This window comes from Lipotes vexillifer, unplaced genomic scaffold, assembly GCF_000442215.2.
Source record: "Lipotes vexillifer unplaced genomic scaffold, Lipotes_vexillifer_v1.1 scaffold25, whole genome shotgun sequence".
Lineage (NCBI taxonomy): Eukaryota > Metazoa > Chordata > Mammalia > Artiodactyla > Lipotidae > Lipotes > Lipotes vexillifer.
The window spans coordinates 1,821,291-1,840,129 of NW_006792881.1; the positions used below are offsets into that span (position 1 = coordinate 1,821,291).

Here is an 18,839-nt window from a genome sequence, read left to right on the forward strand (position 1 = left end):
TCATATGAAAGTTGGACCCTTTGTCCCATGTGATTGAGTTACAATGATTCATAAATGTTTTATACAGTGTCATCAAGTTTTTGGCTCACACGGTTTCCTGCTTCATGTTGATGCAGCACACAAAGCTGTGCCCCCGGTGTGGCAATGGGGGCAAAGCACCGTAGCAGTGGTGCAACCTGGACCACAGGCAGAAATGAAAAACTGCAGAAATATGCTGAGGCACCTATAGACCTTTGATTGTCCATTTGCCTTGGCGCTGACCTCCAGTACTCGCTAGGGAGCAGGTACTGAAAGCCCTAGTTGGAAGACCCAGCTTAGACTTCTTGGTGCCTCAAAATAGACCAGTCCCGAAAATGAAGGACAGTGTGGGCCACAGAAAACTGGAATCAGAAAACTGGATTCCCTTGTAAATACAAGGATTAGCATGATTTTATACTCCATTAATAGTATTTTTTTTTTACTTAAGTATCTTACATTTAATGAAATAAAGTTTAACTCTGCAGTACAAGTCTTTATCCCCCAGGTGTACACAGATAAATACCTACTGGTACATAACTGCAAAGTTAGTCTTTTTCAAGATTGTATTTCTGCATGTGACTTTATCATGAATTTGTAGCATATCTGATTTAGGCTTAGTAAAAATATGAAAATTAAAGTTTAGTTTCAAATGTAAAAAAAGAAAGATGTTATAATTTAGTCCTGGTTCAGTTCAGCTATTTAAACAAACTTAAATGTGCTTTGGCACCATGATAAAGTTCTAAGAATGGATAAAAATGCCCTAATGACATATTAAGTAAGCCAAATGTTAGTGTAATGCTTCTCTGAAAACAAAGACTTCTCCTTTATGCTTCCCCCGCATATTATTTTATAAAAGTGATTTCCACTCTCTTCAGAACAGACTCAATTACTTGTAATAAATAATTACTGTTAAAAAAGTAACTGCCCTATTAAAATCTTATCAAAACTCTCCTTCATTAATTATTTCATACTCCTACATGTAGTAAAGTAAATTGTTTTAACACATTTTATTACTTGAATATATGAATCTCCAGATTTGGCATCTTTACCCTATTGTGTCTTTAATAGTGTAAAGATGCTACATGGCATCTTTTGCTTTTTGTTTGTTGGACTTGACAAACACCGGACACACACACCCAGCTGCTTGCAACTCAAGCTTTAGGATTCAGATAGCTCCTATTAGAACTCAAAATTTACAGTTTTTAGCTTAAGTTGATAGCTTAAGATGAAAGGCAAATTATCATGTATCCATATAAAAAGAGTTGTGGATCTATCACTATATAGCTATGTGACACAAACGAGTGATTTAACCTCATTCAACGCAAAGTAAAATGAGTAGTTACTATTTTTAACAAAGAATGAGCATCATCTTTTGGAATGCTTTTTTAAAATATACAGGTTTAGGCTTCTAACCGCCCACACACATGCATGCATACCATATAACACTCATGACCTACCGAATCAACATATCAGAGGGTGGGGGCAGGATGCATATTTTTAAAAGCTCCACTGGTGAATTTAATATACAATCCTAGTTTACATCACTTGAATAGGCTGCTTTAAAGAAATTTCTAGGGAGTTCCCTGGTGGCCTAGTGGTTAGGATTCTGGGCTTTCATTGCTGTGGCCCAGGTTCAATCCCTGGTCATGGAACTGAGATCCCACAAGCTGCGTGGCATGGCCAAAAAGAAACAAAAAAAAGAAATTTCTAGCATTATGATTGTAAGGGGATAGAAGGGCATGATGTTTCAAAAGTACACCAATCTCTTTCTTTTTTCATCATGATCCTATATAATGATACAAATGGAAAGATAAAAATGCAACTAGACTTCTAAAACTTCCAGTCAAGGTGGCGTAATAAGGACCAGATACACCCACCCCCTTGAAACAACTAAAAAATGGACAAAGTATGTGAAAAACTGCATTTCAAGACATGGAACATCAGGTAACAAAAGACAGTGATCCCTGAGAAATGAAAAACAAGTCAGAAGAACCCTATGACTGCTCCAGCTTACCATCTGTGAGTTTCCAGGCTGTGGCACAGGAGCCTAAGCTAAGAAGATGGAGCTGAAACTCCAGGGAGGCCAAGACAGCTAGAGTTCATAAGACAGACTGCTAGAAAAGTGAAAGCTGCAGAGGGAGAAAACTCTGGAAATCTGAAGATCCCCTTTGAGTATTAAGCTGAGTACTACTCAGCAGATGCTTTGGAGACAATTACATGAGGCTGGAGGAATGAGCACCTGAGAAGGGATTGGATATAACACTGCCTGATGCTCACACAGGGCTTGGATAATGGTTGTTCCCACTAGCCAGGCTGGAAAACCTCATTAATGAGGCACTGGGTGGAGTACATACAAGTGTCTTCTCTCCATAGCGGGGGATAAATAGCCCTAGATTGAGTAATGTTCTGGTACTGCCTAACAAATCTTAAAAGCAAGACTCAAAAGGGTAAAACTGTCTCTAAGTACTTAACCATGTCCTGAGCAAAGCTCCAAAATATTTATAGTAATATAAAACATAGAAGGAAAAAGTCTATGCAAAATTTTGGCAGATCAAATTAAACAGCTTTTCTTTTTTTTTTAATTTATTTTTGGCTGCATTGGGTCTTCATTGCTGAGCACAGGCTTTCTCTAGTTGCAGTGAGGGGGGGCTACTCTTTGTTGTGGTGCGTGGGCTTCTGGTTGCGGTGGCTTCTCTTGTTGCGGAGCACGGGCTCTAGGCACGTGGGCTTCAGCAGTTGCGGCTCGCAGGCTCTAGAGCACAGGCTCAGTAATTGTGGCACATGGGCTTAGTTGCTCCGCGGCATGTGGGATCTTCCCGGACCAGGACTCAAACCTGTGTCCCCTGCATTGGTAGGCGGATTCTTAACCACTGAGCCACCAGGGAAGCCCTAAACAGCTTTTCTTAAAGATTAAGATATAACTACCATATTATCCATCCATTCCACCCCTAGATATTTGCCAGAGAGAAATGAAAGCATATGTCAATACAAAGACTTGTACACAAGTCTTCATAGCAGCTTTATTTGTAATAGCCCTCAACTGGAAATGAACCCAAACGTCCATCAACAGGTGAATAGGCAAATTGTGGCACATCCATACAATAGAGCACTGCTCAGCAATAATAAGGAATGAACTATGATACAAAGTATAACACAGATAAATCTCAAAATAATTATGCTGAGTTAAAACAATCAGACAAAAAAAAGAATACATGCCACGTGATCCCATTTATATACATCTAGAAATGCAAACTAACCTATAGTTATAGAAAGTAGATCAGTGGTTACTGGAAGAGGTATAGAGAATGAGAGGAATGATGAGAGATGAGAAGGAGGGATTACAAAAGGGCCTGAGGAAAGATTTCGGAGTGATGGATGATGAACATGTTCATTACATTAACTATGGTAATGGCTTTACAGATATATACATATGTCAAAAATTATCAAATAAGTTTTTTTTTTAAAGAGCAACAATAATAGCAATGCTTAGCAAAGGCTATGGATGAATGTAGATGAAAGTTGAACACAACTACCCTTACTTGCTTAGGTTGTTTGAAAACATAAAAAGTAAAGATTTCTATTCCTTAATAATTTTCAAAAGAAAATCCCTATTATCATTTCTGTATGGTATTTTTATATATATTATACATGTTGATATATTATATATGTTAAGATATATATTTTTAAATGGGAATTTTCCTTCCATAAAGCTAGATAATAACTAGGAGAGTTAGTACCCTTGGGTCCTATTTCAGTATTTTTTTATTATTATTTTTTATAATCTTTACTTATTTATTTATTTTGGCTGCGTCAGGTCTTAGTTCCGGCAGGTGGACTTCTTAGTTGCGGCATGTGGACTTCTTAGTTGCGGTATGCGAACTCTTAGTTGCAGCATGCATGTGGGATCTAGTTCCCTGACCCCACAGTTCCCCAGGGATCAAACCCGGGCCCCCTGTATTGGGAGCATGGAGTCTTACTCACTGGACCACCAGGGAATTCCCAGTATTTTTTTTTTAAAGCCACTAAATTCAATTATTTTTTAGCATAAAGAATTGTAATCACGATTAGGGAAAAATTACAAATGTATTACAAGAGAGTTGGTTTCCAAAGCTAAGGTCCTGTCTGAAACATTGTAAAGGCAACATATCCAGGTGACAATGTGCCTTGAGTTAGATTTTCATTACCTAATTACATTAACTGCATTTTTCAACTACTGGAGCCACAGGGGTTAACAACAATTTTCTATTCATTCTCACAATTATGATAATGAAATGTGTAAATATGATAATGACATGTGTAAGAAACCTTAAATTCCTTCATGGATATTTTATTAAATTTTATGACTATAACTCAAATATTTGAGAAAAAACCCTGGTCAGTAGCAACAAGTTCATCAAGATATTCTTCATCTCAGAATTCAATGTGGAGTCAATCACTTCTTACCATTTCGAGGGCATCACGTAGAGTACTGGATAAGCTATCATTTAGGTTTGTCAGATACAGTCCTTCATCTCCTAAAACTAGAAATTAAAATGCAAAAATTTGAAAAAAAAAGAAACATAAATTTAGTAAATAATCTCACCATAAAGCCATAGAATATTACACTTAAAACTTACACAATAAAAATACTGGCAAAGTTCATAAATCATAATTCACAAGCTATTCAATCTCACTAGCTCTTTGAAAAGCACATTTTATAACAAAGATGAGATTTTTGTTTCACTTACCAGCTTGTCAGAAATTAAAAAGAGCTATTAAACATCAACTGTAACCATGAAATTAAAAAGAGGCACTCCTATATACTACTGATATAATTAAAAACTGATTAAAATTAAAAACCGATTCACCTTTCTGGAGAGCATGTTGGCAATGTATTGCTATTTAATTTTATTTTTTTGGCCATGCTGTGTGGCTTGTGGGATTTTTTAGTTCCCCAAACAGGGACTGAACCCAGGCCCCTGGAAGTGAGCACATGGAGCCCTAACCACTGGACCTCCAGGGAATTCCCTATGTATTACTATATTAAATGTGCATACTCTGACTCAGCAATTCCACTTCTAGGCATGTATCCTAAGGAAGTTATCAGTTATGGAAGTTCACAAAGATAAATAAATATATGTGCAAGGATGGTCAGTGGAGAGTTATGTATAGTATGAAAACACTGAAAACAATCTAAATGCCCACCACTATGGCACTGTTTTAGCAGACTACCCAGCCACTAAAAAATAGAGGTAGGGCTATATGTATTAATATAGAAAAATGTCTATAACATATTTAAGGTTAAAAAATTCAGATTTCAAAACAATATGTATAATATGACTCTACTTAAAAGGTAAAAATATATATACATACTAATGTATTTAGGTGTCTATATATGCATAGAAAAAAAAAAGACTGGAAGGGTATCCCAAACTTTCAACAGTGATATTATTTCTGGAGGGTGGGATTTATGAGGGAGATTTTACATTCTGAGGTTAAGGTGTAGAAAAGTTAACTTGCGGAATCCATATTCTTTCTACTATACCCTGTTACATCTTGAAAATTAAGTAAAAACACTTTAGACAGAAAAGTATTACTTAGGAATTATCATAAGCTAACCAGTGAAATCAATTGATGCAAAATTAACTTACTCTTACAAGCCACTTTCTGACCACAATTAAATAAAATCTCTCCTTCAGAGATGGGTCTATCTAAGGTTTCAGTTTCAGTGGCAGTAATGCTCAAGGTACTCTCCATTGTTGATGAATCTGAACTTGGCATCTGTATGGGGGAAAGGGCCTTGGTGCCAGCAGGAAGCGGCATAACGGGAACTGGCTCTGGAGGTACAGGCTGAGCAGGGAAGTCCGTGCTCTCAGGTTCTTCATCCTTGGCCACAGACATTACACTAAGAAGAAAGAGACATAGCTTTAATGTATTACATCGGTGAAGGCCTATATTAATTTTTATATTAAAAATAGATTCAAAAGTACTATGTCTCCTTTAGACATATTTCTATATCAATATATAGATATATCTATATATTTCTATAATCTGCACTACTATAATTAACCAACAAGATTTATTTTTCCAAAATCATCTTCACGCTTTAATCACAGACCATCTTGAAAGTTCTACCATCTCTAAAATAAATCTACATAGGGATATATGGTAATATAAAAGTTAACTGATCATAGTAAATGAAGATTCACACTGGGGAAAAATCTTCTCCTATTTTATTAACAATATTATAGATATCTTTATTTTAATCTGTTTCCCCCAAAATTTTGTTTTAAAAGAAGAGAACTGAAAGTATAAATAAATCTGGTAAAAATTTTAAAAACATAAAATTTATGAAACTTCTTCCTACTAAAGTATAGATTAGCTTGTGGTTTATCAACCTTCATTTATCATTTCTGATGCTTTCAATGGGTCACCTAAGCCAACATAAGATGAAATGTATAGTTACTAAAAATGAATATACTGTCATTTACATAGCTCTCAGGTGAAGTTCTTCTTGAAGAGAGTTGGGATTCTCTTCTTCCAGTGGCAGGTCTCCATTACTCCATGGCTTGGAAAGCTCTGGGCTTGACATCTTCAATTTATCAATAGAAGTCTCTGACAAAGTCGGGGTAAGAGCTGCTGCGGGAGGAGGTGTAGTTGCAGGGGTAACAGGTGGAGTATTAACAAGTGTGATGGGAGGCATATTATTCCCTAAAGGTTTTTTGTAAAAGCAAAAAAAAGTCAAAAAGAATTCCACAGGAAGGCAAGATACATTGTTTAACATTTTGGCATACAAATAATGGCAACAAGAATTAATAATAATAATGATGGCCATTAATGGGAAAAGCTCCAAATTAATTTAGTAAAGTACAAAAAATAACCTTGAAAAGACATCACTTTCAACATCACCATGAACTTAAACTAGTCTAAATGTCTACTAGATTATACACTTTAAAAAGTGGTAACCAACTCCTTATAAGAAAAAATGACTTACTAGAACCTAGTAAGCAACAGGTATGTGTATACTAATCTATAAAGACTCTTATAAAACAAACCATGATATTTTATTTAATAGTTGCTAAGATTAAAACTGAGTTATAGAAATAAGGTTTCTACCTTCTTCAGCAAATATTTCTTTCATGGGAAAAGCTACATCATGATCTGAATCACATGGAGAAGAATCTGGAGTTTTTACCAACACACGCTCCTCAGGTGATGAAGGTGAGAGAGGAGGAGTTGGCTGTGGGGTAGCCACTGGGGTACACACTCTTGCCTAAAATAAAAAAAACAAGATAAATGGTGCTTACAATCCCCAAATAAGGGTAATTTGAAAAATAAAATGATCTCATTCAGAGTTACATAAAATTTAAATGGATGGGCGGGGCGGGGGGGGGAAATGGAGTCCTCTGTATCCTAGGTCTTGAACTTCTAGCTATTAGTTTCAAGACCGGCCTACAGAAAGCCTCCAGCAACTGAAACATCTCTGCCTCTGAACTAGGCCCCCTTATCTAATATAGAGAGGAAGATTAAACAGACAGCTGAAGACCAAACCCAAACACAAGCTGGGTAGACCATGTAACAGAAAGAGAGCATTTTAACTAATTGACAAGATATCAAAAACTCCCTTTCAGTACAAAAGAACAAAGCTTATGAAAAGCAATAGAAGGATAAGAAAAAGTAGGGCGGATAAAAGGAAGACAATGTAGAGATGGAAAGTCCTGGGGAAGAAAAAAGCACACATTTTAAAATCGATTTGTTCAACAGGTAATTCAAACGATTCAAACTTCAAAAGGATGATGGTGAAAATTAAGTCTCCTTTCCTACCCATGTCCTATCTACTTAGTTCCTTTCCTCAGAATTATCAAATATAATCTTAAGTCATTTTTTAATGTCCAGAATACTCTATTTTTTAAAATTTTTATACAATTTTTAAAGGTTACACTAGGTTTACAGTTATTATAAAATATTGGCTATATTCCTACTTTAAAAAAATTTTTATTGAAGTATAGTTGATTTACAATATTGTGTTAGTTTCAGGTGTACAGCAAAGTGATTCAGTTATATATATGCATACATATATATATTCTTTTTCAGATTCTTTTCCACTATAGGTTATCACAAGATACTGAATATAGTTCCCTGTGCTATCCAGTAGGTCCTTGTTGTTTATCTATTTTATATATAGTAGTTTATATAAACTACTAATTTGCTAATCCCAAACTCCTAATTTATCCCATCCCTACCTCTCCCCTAGGTAACCATAAGTTTATTTTCTATGTTTGTGAGTCTTTCTGTTTGGTAAATAAATAAGTTCATTTGTATCTTGTTTCAGAATCCACACATAAATGCTATTGTATGATATTAGTCTTTCTCTGTCTGCCTTAGATAATCTCTAGGTCCATCCATGTTGCTGCAAATGGCAAAATTTCATTCTTTTTTATGGCTCAGTAGTGTTCCATTGTGTGTGTGTGTGTGTGTGTGTGTGTGTGTGTGTACACACCACATCTTCTTTATCCATTCATCTGCTGATGGACACTTAGGTTGCTCCTATAACCTGGCAATTGTAAGTAATGCTGCTATGAACGTTGGGGTGCATGTATCTTTTCAAATTAGTGTCTTTGGTTTTTTGGATATATATCCAGGAATGGGATTGCTGGGTCATATGGTAATTCTATTTTTAGTTTTTTGAGACTTAAGTCATTTAATATGTGTATAGATTTTCTATAAAATAAATTCCCAGAAGTGAGACTGCTTGGTTAAAGGGCTAATTGCATTCTTAATGTGAATACATATTGCCAAATTTGCCTCTACACAGTTATATTATTTTATCAATGCAATAACTCCAGAAGGTATGAGAATTCCCATTTCCCAAAGGTTTGCTGAACAATGGTGTTAGTCAAACTTTTAGAGTGTTACCAATTTGATCAGTAAAAATGGATTCAATGATTTTTTTTTCTCACTATCAGTGAGACTGACCATCTTTTTGTATGTATGTGGGCCATTTGTATTTCCTTTTTGTGTGTGAACTGTCTGGATATGTTTTTTCCCCATTTTTCTATTTGTCCTTTTTTTCTCTTTCTAAAACATATTTTTATAGTGGGGTGACTGGCCTTTATTCTGTATTATGAGTTGCAAAGAGATATACAATTTAAAAATTATGAAGCATATTAGAAATTCTATAGCATTACTTAATTATTAGCATATTCTTAGCTTTGTTTTTTAAGTGACAGAAATATACTATGTTTTATTCTTCTTGACTGCATAAACCTATAGCCTAAGATTGCTGTTTTCAAATATAATGCTACTGACTCATCATCATGAGAGGATTTAAAGGTATCCTACTAGTCTTGGTAATGAATGGGTAATAATGATAAACAATTAGTTACTGAGTATTTACCAAGTTCCAGGCCCTAGATTAAGCTCTTTCATATATCATCTTATTGAATATTCCACAAAATCTTCTATGATGGCTCACAAGATACAGTATCATAAAGATGTCAATTCTCCTCAAATTAAACCAATCAAAATTGAATTAATTCCCAAAAAAATCCCAACAAAATATTTTACAGAACTTGAAAATTAATTTTAAAACATATATCGAAGATGAAAAGGCCAAAGAAAGCCATGGCAATTCTGAAGATACAGAACAATATGGCAATGGGGGAGGGGAACTTGGCCTCCTTAATATTTGGAAAGCAGATTTTGGTAAAGCCGTCATCATTTAACCTCTGAGTATTTTATCTCTAGTATGCAGACAAGACTAAAGTAACAGAGCTGAGGGTTCAAATTCAGAACTTCCCAACTCCAGAGTCCATGCTCTTAACAATTACATTTATTTCCTATTTATACTTTCTGTATTTTCTCATTAAATCACCCTTATGAAAATATCTGAAATATACGGGCAGAAGACAAATCAAAGTTAATTAGCATAGAGATAACCACAACTCTGATACTGGCATGCATTACCAATGAGCTAATAAATAAAGCACAGAACAAAAGTATGTACCAAATCTCTGGCACACTAATCACACTACACCAATTACATTACACCAATCTCCATAGAATTCAAATATGTAACTTTATGTTTATACCTCAGATGAGTCAGTTTAAATGTTTCACCTATATAAAATGATGTTTTTATGATCGACAGGATCAGAACTGACCATGAAGTTTTAAACAGTTGGTAATACAGAGTACATTCTGGTTTTGTATAATTTCTTTTTCTTTTTAGCTTTTTAAAATTTTCACACAATTTTTAAAGGTTACATTCCATTTACAGTTATTATGAAATATTGGCTCTACTCCCTGTGTTGTACAGTACATCCTTGAGCCTATCTTACAGCCAACAGTTTGCACTTTCCACTGCCCCACCCCTATATTGCTCCTCCCACCCTCCACTGGTAGTGGTTTTGTATAATTTCATGTTGCTATAATAAATTAGAAACTCTATTTAACATAGAAAGGCTGATTAAACAAACAATAACAAAAATGCCTGAAATATACTTTCTTTTAAAGATTAAAAATATCACTTTACATAAGAACCAAAAGCAGTACATGTGATTTTTAGCTACATCTTGAATTTTAAAAGAATTAGCTATAAGGATATTCTTGGAACAACTGGGGAAATTCAAATATAGACTCTATATTATATAGTATTAACATATCCATGTTAAATATGGAGAGCATAATAATGGTATTTTGGTTATGTAATAAAGAATCTTGTTCTTAGGAGATACTACTGATGTTTTTAGAAGTGTCATGATATCTGCAACTTTCAAATGAGTTTTAAAGCATATATAATAAACAACACATAAAGACAGATAAAGAAAATGTGTCGAAATGTTATCAGCTGGTAAATATAGGTAAAGCTTACACAGATGTTCATTGTATCATACTTTCAACTTTCTATAGATTTTAAAGTTTTTAAAATAAAATGCTGGAGGAACTGTTATTGTAATCAAAGCCACAAGAAACCAATCTCCACCACAAACTATGGTCTTATGACCCAATTTAAAATCTGTCCATTTTACTGTTCTTTAACAAAGGTATCAAAAATTCCCCAGGACTCCAAGTCATGAAGTAAAGTCACACTTACCGGCAAGTGTGTTTTGCTCATTGAAACGTCCCCAGAAACACTTGTAACAACAGGACTTGGCTTCTTTGCTTCTCTGTCACCCAGCAAGATGGCAATGGTTTCAGCAAGAGCTTCATTCACAAAATGCCTAATAATGTCTGAATTCACAGGAACCCCGGCATCAACAAAAAGCTGGAGGGCACCACTGCTGGTTCCTTCCACTAAAAAAATGAAAGAATTTCAGAGTAAGTGTGCAGGAAACATGCTTGCATTCTACGCCTTAATTCTTAAAATTTTAGAGATGTGAACATATGTGTATGAGATGGTGTGAGGAGGAATGAAATGAAAATACAAAATCTACTTATTGTGACAGAGAATAAGATGGTAACTCACATAATGAACATCCTCTCTAAATAAACTAAAAAGGGGAGGAAAACATCCAGATGAAAATTTACTTATATGGCCTCTTCCCTACCACTACAAAATTTAGTGATAAAAAGGATTTGCAGGGACTTCCCTGGTGGTGCAGTGGTTAAGATTCCATGCTCCCACTGCAAGGGGCATGGGTTCAATCCCTGGTCAGGAAACTAAGATCCTGCATGCCGCTCAGCACGCCCCACCCCCGCAAAAAAAAAAGATTTGTATCCACGTTAAATGTTTTCATCTGAAAACAATCCACATTTCCAAGAGTAGGGCACCAGGAAACACTGTGATAGATCTTGGCAAAACACAGGGACACAATGACTGTGGGGGGATTTTAGAGAAATGGCAGCTTCTTCATAAATATGAAGACAAATCTTATTTCCGTCTAGTTTCAGATACTTCAGTTACTAACATTACAGGCTAATCCTCCTCAAACTTTTAGAGTAGTTTAGGTGCTTGATGTCAGCAGCTCTATAGGTACATTAATTTTCCAAATGGGCTGTACTTTTCACTTGTGTGAATGTACATGAAATTCAGTAAAACTTCCTAAACAGACTTTATCACGCTTAAAGTGGTTATATTTCTAAAGCTCTGTGTGGAAAACAAGTAAACAGTGATCTATACAACTTGATGGAGACATGACCTCTCCAAAGAGTACTCCTTAATTAGTACAACTATGGCGGCATTACAGAGAATTCCCTAAAAGGTAGGTACAGGTATCTTGGGATCACTTGTTGAGAGATAAGTAATAGCAATTTACTCTGGAGCTCCATAGCAAAGACTATCACAATCCCAAATTTATATTCAACAGTATATATCAACAGATCTCTGTTTTTAGTTCCCATAATTCATTGTTTTGGCATGACCAAACATCAGAATATCTCTGTTATAAAACCCAAAAGCCCTACCCAGACATAGGCAAAACAAAAGCAAACACACATGCTTTTAAAGAAAAGGGAACAGGATCTAAATACCCTCTATATTAGACCATCTTTCCTTAAGGCTACAAAGCCTGAATTAGTCTCACTGAAACCACCACCTGACCCATGTGAAGGACTGCTAAGAGGACTATCACTAGCTCTGATTTGCACTAGCAGGAGAGACTGGTGGAGAGTCCAAGCACTCCAAAATATGCCATCGAGATGTATGACCTAGCAATGAAGAAAAAGGCATCTGGCAGTTTGGACAGTATCCATCATAAACCGGACAAATCTTTGGAGACACTTGTTTGTTTTCCTGGACTGGTCTCCTTGTCTTGGGACTGCTGAATACCATCTCCACAACCAGAATTTTGACCAAAAGCTACAGAAGTCCGACTATCTGTTTCTCCAAGGCATATTTCATGGTCCTTTGCCTTCTCTTTAGCTTCCAGTTCTTTTTTATTCCAGTTTCACTTGGTATTTTCCATCTGTTCCTTTTTCAACAGATTTTGAAATAGTCTCAGAGCAATTATTTGCATGAACTGGTTTTGGTTTTCTTTTGGATTTGTATTCCTAGATGTCTTCATCTGAAAAAGTATCTTCTAACATGACAAAATGATTTTATCATTAAAGAAGCACTAATCTGAAGTAAAAAAATTTTGTCATAACTTTGTTGGTCATTTTATTCCTTCCTTCAAAAAATGAGAAGATGAAAGAAAACCTGGGATAGTACCAGTGGAAGAGGCATTTGAGTTATACTAAATAGGAAGAATTAATCAAATATAAGAATAAATTGCATGGAGCCAGGACATCAGACCTGGCTGGGTGTGGACTGAGGAAGACCAAAGAAAACAAAGTAGAACAAGCGATACTCCAAGGCTTTGAAAACTGGGCACTTGGAAAATAGTGGAATCATTAACAGCAAGAGAAACAAAGGAGGAATAAGGTTGGTTAGAAAAATGAGATGCATTCTGGACACACCAAGTTTGGTATGACAATGGAGCAGCAGGTAAAATACTCATCAACAGGCAAAACTGCAAGTTTACAGCCTAAATGTGTAGTTTAGGGGTCATCAACTGACACGGGATAAGTATTGCCAAGAAGAGACTAGAAAAACAGAAAAGAAAGAGGGCAGGGGACAGAAGCTTGGGGGAAATTTTTTATTCAAGTAGAAAAAAGATGAGGAAATGAGGTCCTAAAGAAATTAAAAAGATAAGGGGAAGAACAATAGAATGAATTCTAAGAAACCAAAACCAGTAGAACATTTTAATAATTAGAGGTAGTCAACAATGCCCATACTAGAGCCTTCTAGGAGAATAAGGATTTGAAAAAAGGTTATCTCTGAGAACCAAATGCTGTAAGAGAGGAATTTCATTAACGAGAAGGAAGAAGAAAGCCAGCTCATAAAAACTAAAGAGAAAGTGAGAAATGAGAAAGTAAAGCAGTAAATACAGACTCTAATGTCTAGGATTTAGGCAGTTAAGGGGTAGTTTAAGAAGGAGGAACAGGAGGTTATTCTGGACTGGAAAGAAGTGGGAAAAAAAACAGAGGTAACGATATATAGGAATGTTAAAAAAAAAAAAAAAAAAGAGCTAGAAAGCCGGAGAACTTATACCATCCAATTTCAAGACTTATTTTTAAATTACAATAATCAAGAAGTGCGGTATTGATGTAAAGACAGACTTGTAGATCAATGGGACCAAACAGCAAGTCCAGAAACAGATCCAAACATATATAATAGCCAGATGATTTCCAACAAAGGTGTCAAGGCAATCCAGCAGGAGAAAGGATAATCTTTTCAACAAATAACACTAGAAAAATTGGATATCCATACACACACAAAAAATCTTGATCTTTACTTCACACCACATATAAAAATTAACTCAAAACATACCATAGACCTAAATTTATAATCTAAAACCATAAGGCTTCTAGAAGAAAACATAGGAGAAAATCTTAATGATGTTGGGCAAAGATTTCTTAAACAGTATACCCCCAAAATCACAAGCTATAAAAGAAAAATTGATAAACTAAACTTCATCAAAATTAATCTTTGGTCTTCAAAAGACAATGCTGAGAAAGCAAAAGGTAAGATAAAAACTAGGATAACACATCTGTAAAACATATGCAATAAAGGACTTGTATCCAGAATAAAGAACTCAATAATAGTAAGACACAGACCCCAGTTAAAAACTGAGCAAAAGAGTTTTAAAGATGCTTCATCAAAGTAAATATACAAATGGCAAATAAGCACAAGAGAAATTGTACAACATCATTAATTACTGGGGAGTTGCAAACAAAACCCACAGTGAGATATCTTCACATGCTTAGTGAATGGCTATAATTAAAAACATTGAAAACAAGAATTAGTAAGGATGTGGAGCAGCTGGAACTCTCATTCACTGCTGGCTGGAATGCAAAATAGAACAGCCACTTTGGAAACATTTAGCGGTTTCCTATAAAGTTAGATATCTACTTATCATATGACCAAGAGAAATTAAAAGATGTATACAAAAGATTAGTTTGTAAATATACATAGCACAGCTGTATTTATAATAGCCAAAAACTAAGACTATAAATGTCCATCAACTGGTAACTGGATTAACAAATTATGGTACATACATGGAGTGTAATATTTATTACTATATGCAACAACATGACTGTCAAAGCATTATGCTAAATAAAAGAAACCAGACACAAAAGACTAAATACTGTATGATTACATACGTATGAAATTCCAGAAAAGGCAAAATTCAATGATAGGAAGTAGATCAGTGGTTGTTAGGGTCTAGTAGGCATGGGAGGGGGTTAGGGATTGACTGCAAAGTGGCATGAGGGGACTGTTGGGGATGATGGAAATGTTTTTCTATAACATGATTGTGTGGCTAACATGTGGCTGTGTTTGTTTAACAAAACTTGTCAAACGGTACACTTAGAATTGCTGAATTTTATGGCAAGTAAATTATGCCTCAAAAAGCTAATGGAGAAAGAGGGGGAAGAAGAGGGAAGGAGAGGAGGATGAAAAGGAGGAAGGAGGAGGGAGAGGAGAGGGAGAGGAAGAGGAAGGAGGAAGCAGAGGTGAATGGTGTGGGCTCCCTAAAGAAAGAGGCTCTATCCATTCAGGGAATACTTAAACTCTTCTTAGGTGTCAGTCAAGGGCTAGGCTCTAAAGGAGAATCACATTTACTTGAGTAATTTATAGTCTAGTAAGTGAGACAGATATGCAAGCCAATCATAATACAGTTTGATGGTTACTATAACAAAGATACACAGACACAGGGGCTTCCCTGGTGGCGCAGTGGTTGAGAGTCCGCCTGCCGATGCAGGGGACACGGGTTCGTGCCCCAGTCTGGGAAGATCCCACATGCCGTGAAGCAGCTGGGCCCGTGAGCCACGGCGGCTGAGCCTGTGCGTCCGGAGCCTGTGCTCCACAACAGGAGAGGCCACAACAGTGAGAGGCCCGCGTACCGCAAAAAAAAAAAAAAAAAGATACACAGACACACAAACAAACACAAAGTGCTATGGGAAATAATGGAGAGATTGGGGGTAGGAGGGATGGACGCTGATAGCATAATCTGAATGCTGCAGTATGTAATAAGGGAGTGAGGGAGAAATAACTTCCACTACAGAAAACTGGGAAGTGACACTGAAAAGAAGAGGACTTTTATCTTTTGTCAACCAAGGGCTATGTGACCTCTAGAATATATAAATCCACAACAACCTGAAGGTTTTGTCTTATAATAACAAAAAAAGCTAAAAGATTCCATTTCACTTACCAATGTCAGAAGTCAATGGCTCACTGGCCTCACTGACTGAGACACTGATGTCAGCTGTGGCCTGCTGTTGGACTGGAAGAAGCCCAGAGATCATTCTTGCCATTATTTCTTGTTCTACCCTGGGGGAAAAAAGTTAAGGATTCCTAAATTTAGTTGAAATGTATAGATGGTTAGAAATAATGCCCTTAAAAATAACTGGTACCCATGGACACAAACATTTAAATGTGAAAGCAGTCATTCTGAAAGTTGAATCTGGAAAGAAGAAAAACTTCAAACATATCTCCTAGAAAAACAAACTGAATCTTTGTGTGGGAGACAGTTTATCAAATAAAAATATTTCTGATCAGTCTAATGAAAACTTTAACAGCCCTCATAAATTCAAAATAAGGTTTAGGTCAATGATTACCTGGCATATCATGCACCTAAAATGTTGGGTTCCCTACTCTGAAAGCACATATAAAACCCCACAAGATCAAAGCTAGAAAAGGAGTCCAGCTGCCCTCTCTTCAAGGAAATAAATATATAGACTGCAACACAGGTAGTTTTCCTCTAAAAAGGGAAAGAAAATTTACTTTCAAGGTCATTTTTAGGAAGGGAAGTAGGAGAGGAAAAGGAAGGGAAACACAATAAGAGACTGCTTTTGTACACTTCTTTAGAGAAGCGAACAGGCTTCTTAATTATTATTATACAAGTAATAGATGTTCATTGTAAAAATCAGAGAACACATAAAAGTTTTAAAAAAAAGATAAGGCTCACTCACAATCCCAGATTCAAGAATAAACTAAGTTAGTTAACAATTTGGTATTATTTTTCAATATTTTTCCCACGCACATTTGAGTGAGCTCTTCTAAACTGTGGTTGCATCATTAGTATCCTGCTTCATTTATGCACCAGTGTTATTAATATCTTTCTACATCATTAAATATTTTTCTAAACCCAATCTTGATAACTGTATGAACATTCAGTTGTTTAGTTTATTCCATAACTTCTTTAAGGTTTCCCACAGGTAAAAATAGGTATAAAAGTAGACTTTATGAGTTTATATAAGTAACAAACAAAACAGTGCCTTGTTTGTAGTAAGCACTATAAGTGCTAAGTATTCTATGGCCTAGTAGCAGAACTGATTATTTCCTTAGGATAAATTTCTGTTAATAAACCACTGGATTAAAGAACTTGTACATTTTTAATGCTTTGTTACTCAGCAATAGCCTCTTTTGTCATAATAGACAGCTTCAGTACAAATATTCAAGGACAGAAACAATACTTGCAACAGTTAGTGAAACCCTCAGCCTCATGTCAGATAGTGTCCAGTGACTACAGCAAAGGAAAAATTTAATAAACAAAAGGAGACAAGGAAGATTTTCAACCAAAGTTTCATACATTCTATTCATACTTGCTACTATAATTCTGTTCATCCCAACACCACTGTAAACTCACCACTGAATTAAGCTATTTTCTAATGTTTCTTTTCTCTGAATTACTTTATCCAGAACATCAGTAGTGGGCTGAAAAGTAGAAGCAACTGGTGGAAACGGAGGGCCATTATATTTTGTAGAGACAACTTTAACACTTCTGTTAAACTCCAGAATTGGTTCAGAGTATTCCAGAATTTCATCACATTTTTCCTCTTCCTGGTAATAATAAAAACAAAACTATTATATTCATGTATCTGTTCAACACTTACTGAGTGCCAAGTAGCGATAACTTAGGTAGGTGAATTAACCAACACTTCTAAAGTAATCAACAGCATTTTCTAACTGGTGGTATCACATTATTTATAGTATACACACTTGTCATATAAATCACATTGAAGAAACTTAATTACACAATTATATTGTGTTTTTAAAGCCCAATATTCAGGGACTTCCCTGGTAGTCCAGCGGCTGAGACTCCACGCTCCCAGTGCGGGGGGCCTGGGTTTCAACCCTGGTCAGGGAACTAGGTCCCACATGCCGCAACTAAAAATCCTGCATGCAACAACTAAAAGATCCCACACATCACAACGAAGGTCCCCTGTACTATAACTAAGACCTGGCGCAGCCAAATAAATAAATAAATATTTTTAAATATATATATTCATTTTAAACAATCATAAAACAAACTAGAAAACTTGGTTATTCCTACATAAAACATTATTAACATTTCCCTCTATAAATTTATTATCATAGTAAAACTAACAATTCCAAATATTACTGCTTACTCTTACAGAACATATAATTTACATTTAAATATGCAGTTAGGTCATCTTACACATTATTTGTACCATCACATCATGATCAAAAGAGTTACTTATGGAATTTTTAAACTTTTTATTATGAAAAACATACATGTTTAAAAGTGAACAAAATAGTGCTCATGCACTATATCTGTTACATATAAATAATAAGAATCCCACTTACCTGTTCCCCAGCTTTAACAATTATCAACTCATAATGAACTCTGTGTCATCTATACTTCCCCCATCCACTTTCCCCTTTGCACACCATTTTGAAGTAAACCACAGATACCATATCATTTTATCTGTAAATAATGCAATATGTACCTCAAAAAAAGTTAGGGCTCTTTAAAAAATATAACTCAATAAATTGTCCCATTGAAAAATGAAGTCCACAGCTATTAAGTGGCAGAGCAAGGATAGAAACACTTGTC

At 35.5% G+C, this 18,839-nt stretch overlaps 1 protein-coding gene across 2 annotated transcripts in view; it reads right to left on the bottom strand.

The window, feature by feature from the left end:
• The window catches only part of KIAA0586 (KIAA0586 ortholog), a 107,832-nt gene that overhangs the window by 49,013 nt on the left and 39,980 nt on the right, over positions 1-18,839 (bottom strand). For both annotated transcript variants that reach the window (XM_007466046.1, XM_007466045.1), the window contains 7 exons: positions 17,628-17,821; positions 16,191-16,309; positions 11,093-11,292; positions 7,114-7,270; positions 6,489-6,708; positions 5,649-5,902; positions 4,462-4,538 (listed from right to left, as the gene is read on the bottom strand). In XM_007466046.1, the coding sequence (XP_007466108.1) occupies positions 4,462-4,538; positions 5,649-5,902; positions 6,489-6,708; positions 7,114-7,270; positions 11,093-11,292; positions 16,191-16,309; positions 17,628-17,821 (1,221 nt within the window). The remainder of the gene's footprint in view (positions 1-4,461; positions 4,539-5,648; positions 5,903-6,488; positions 6,709-7,113; positions 7,271-11,092; positions 11,293-16,190; positions 16,310-17,627; positions 17,822-18,839) is intronic.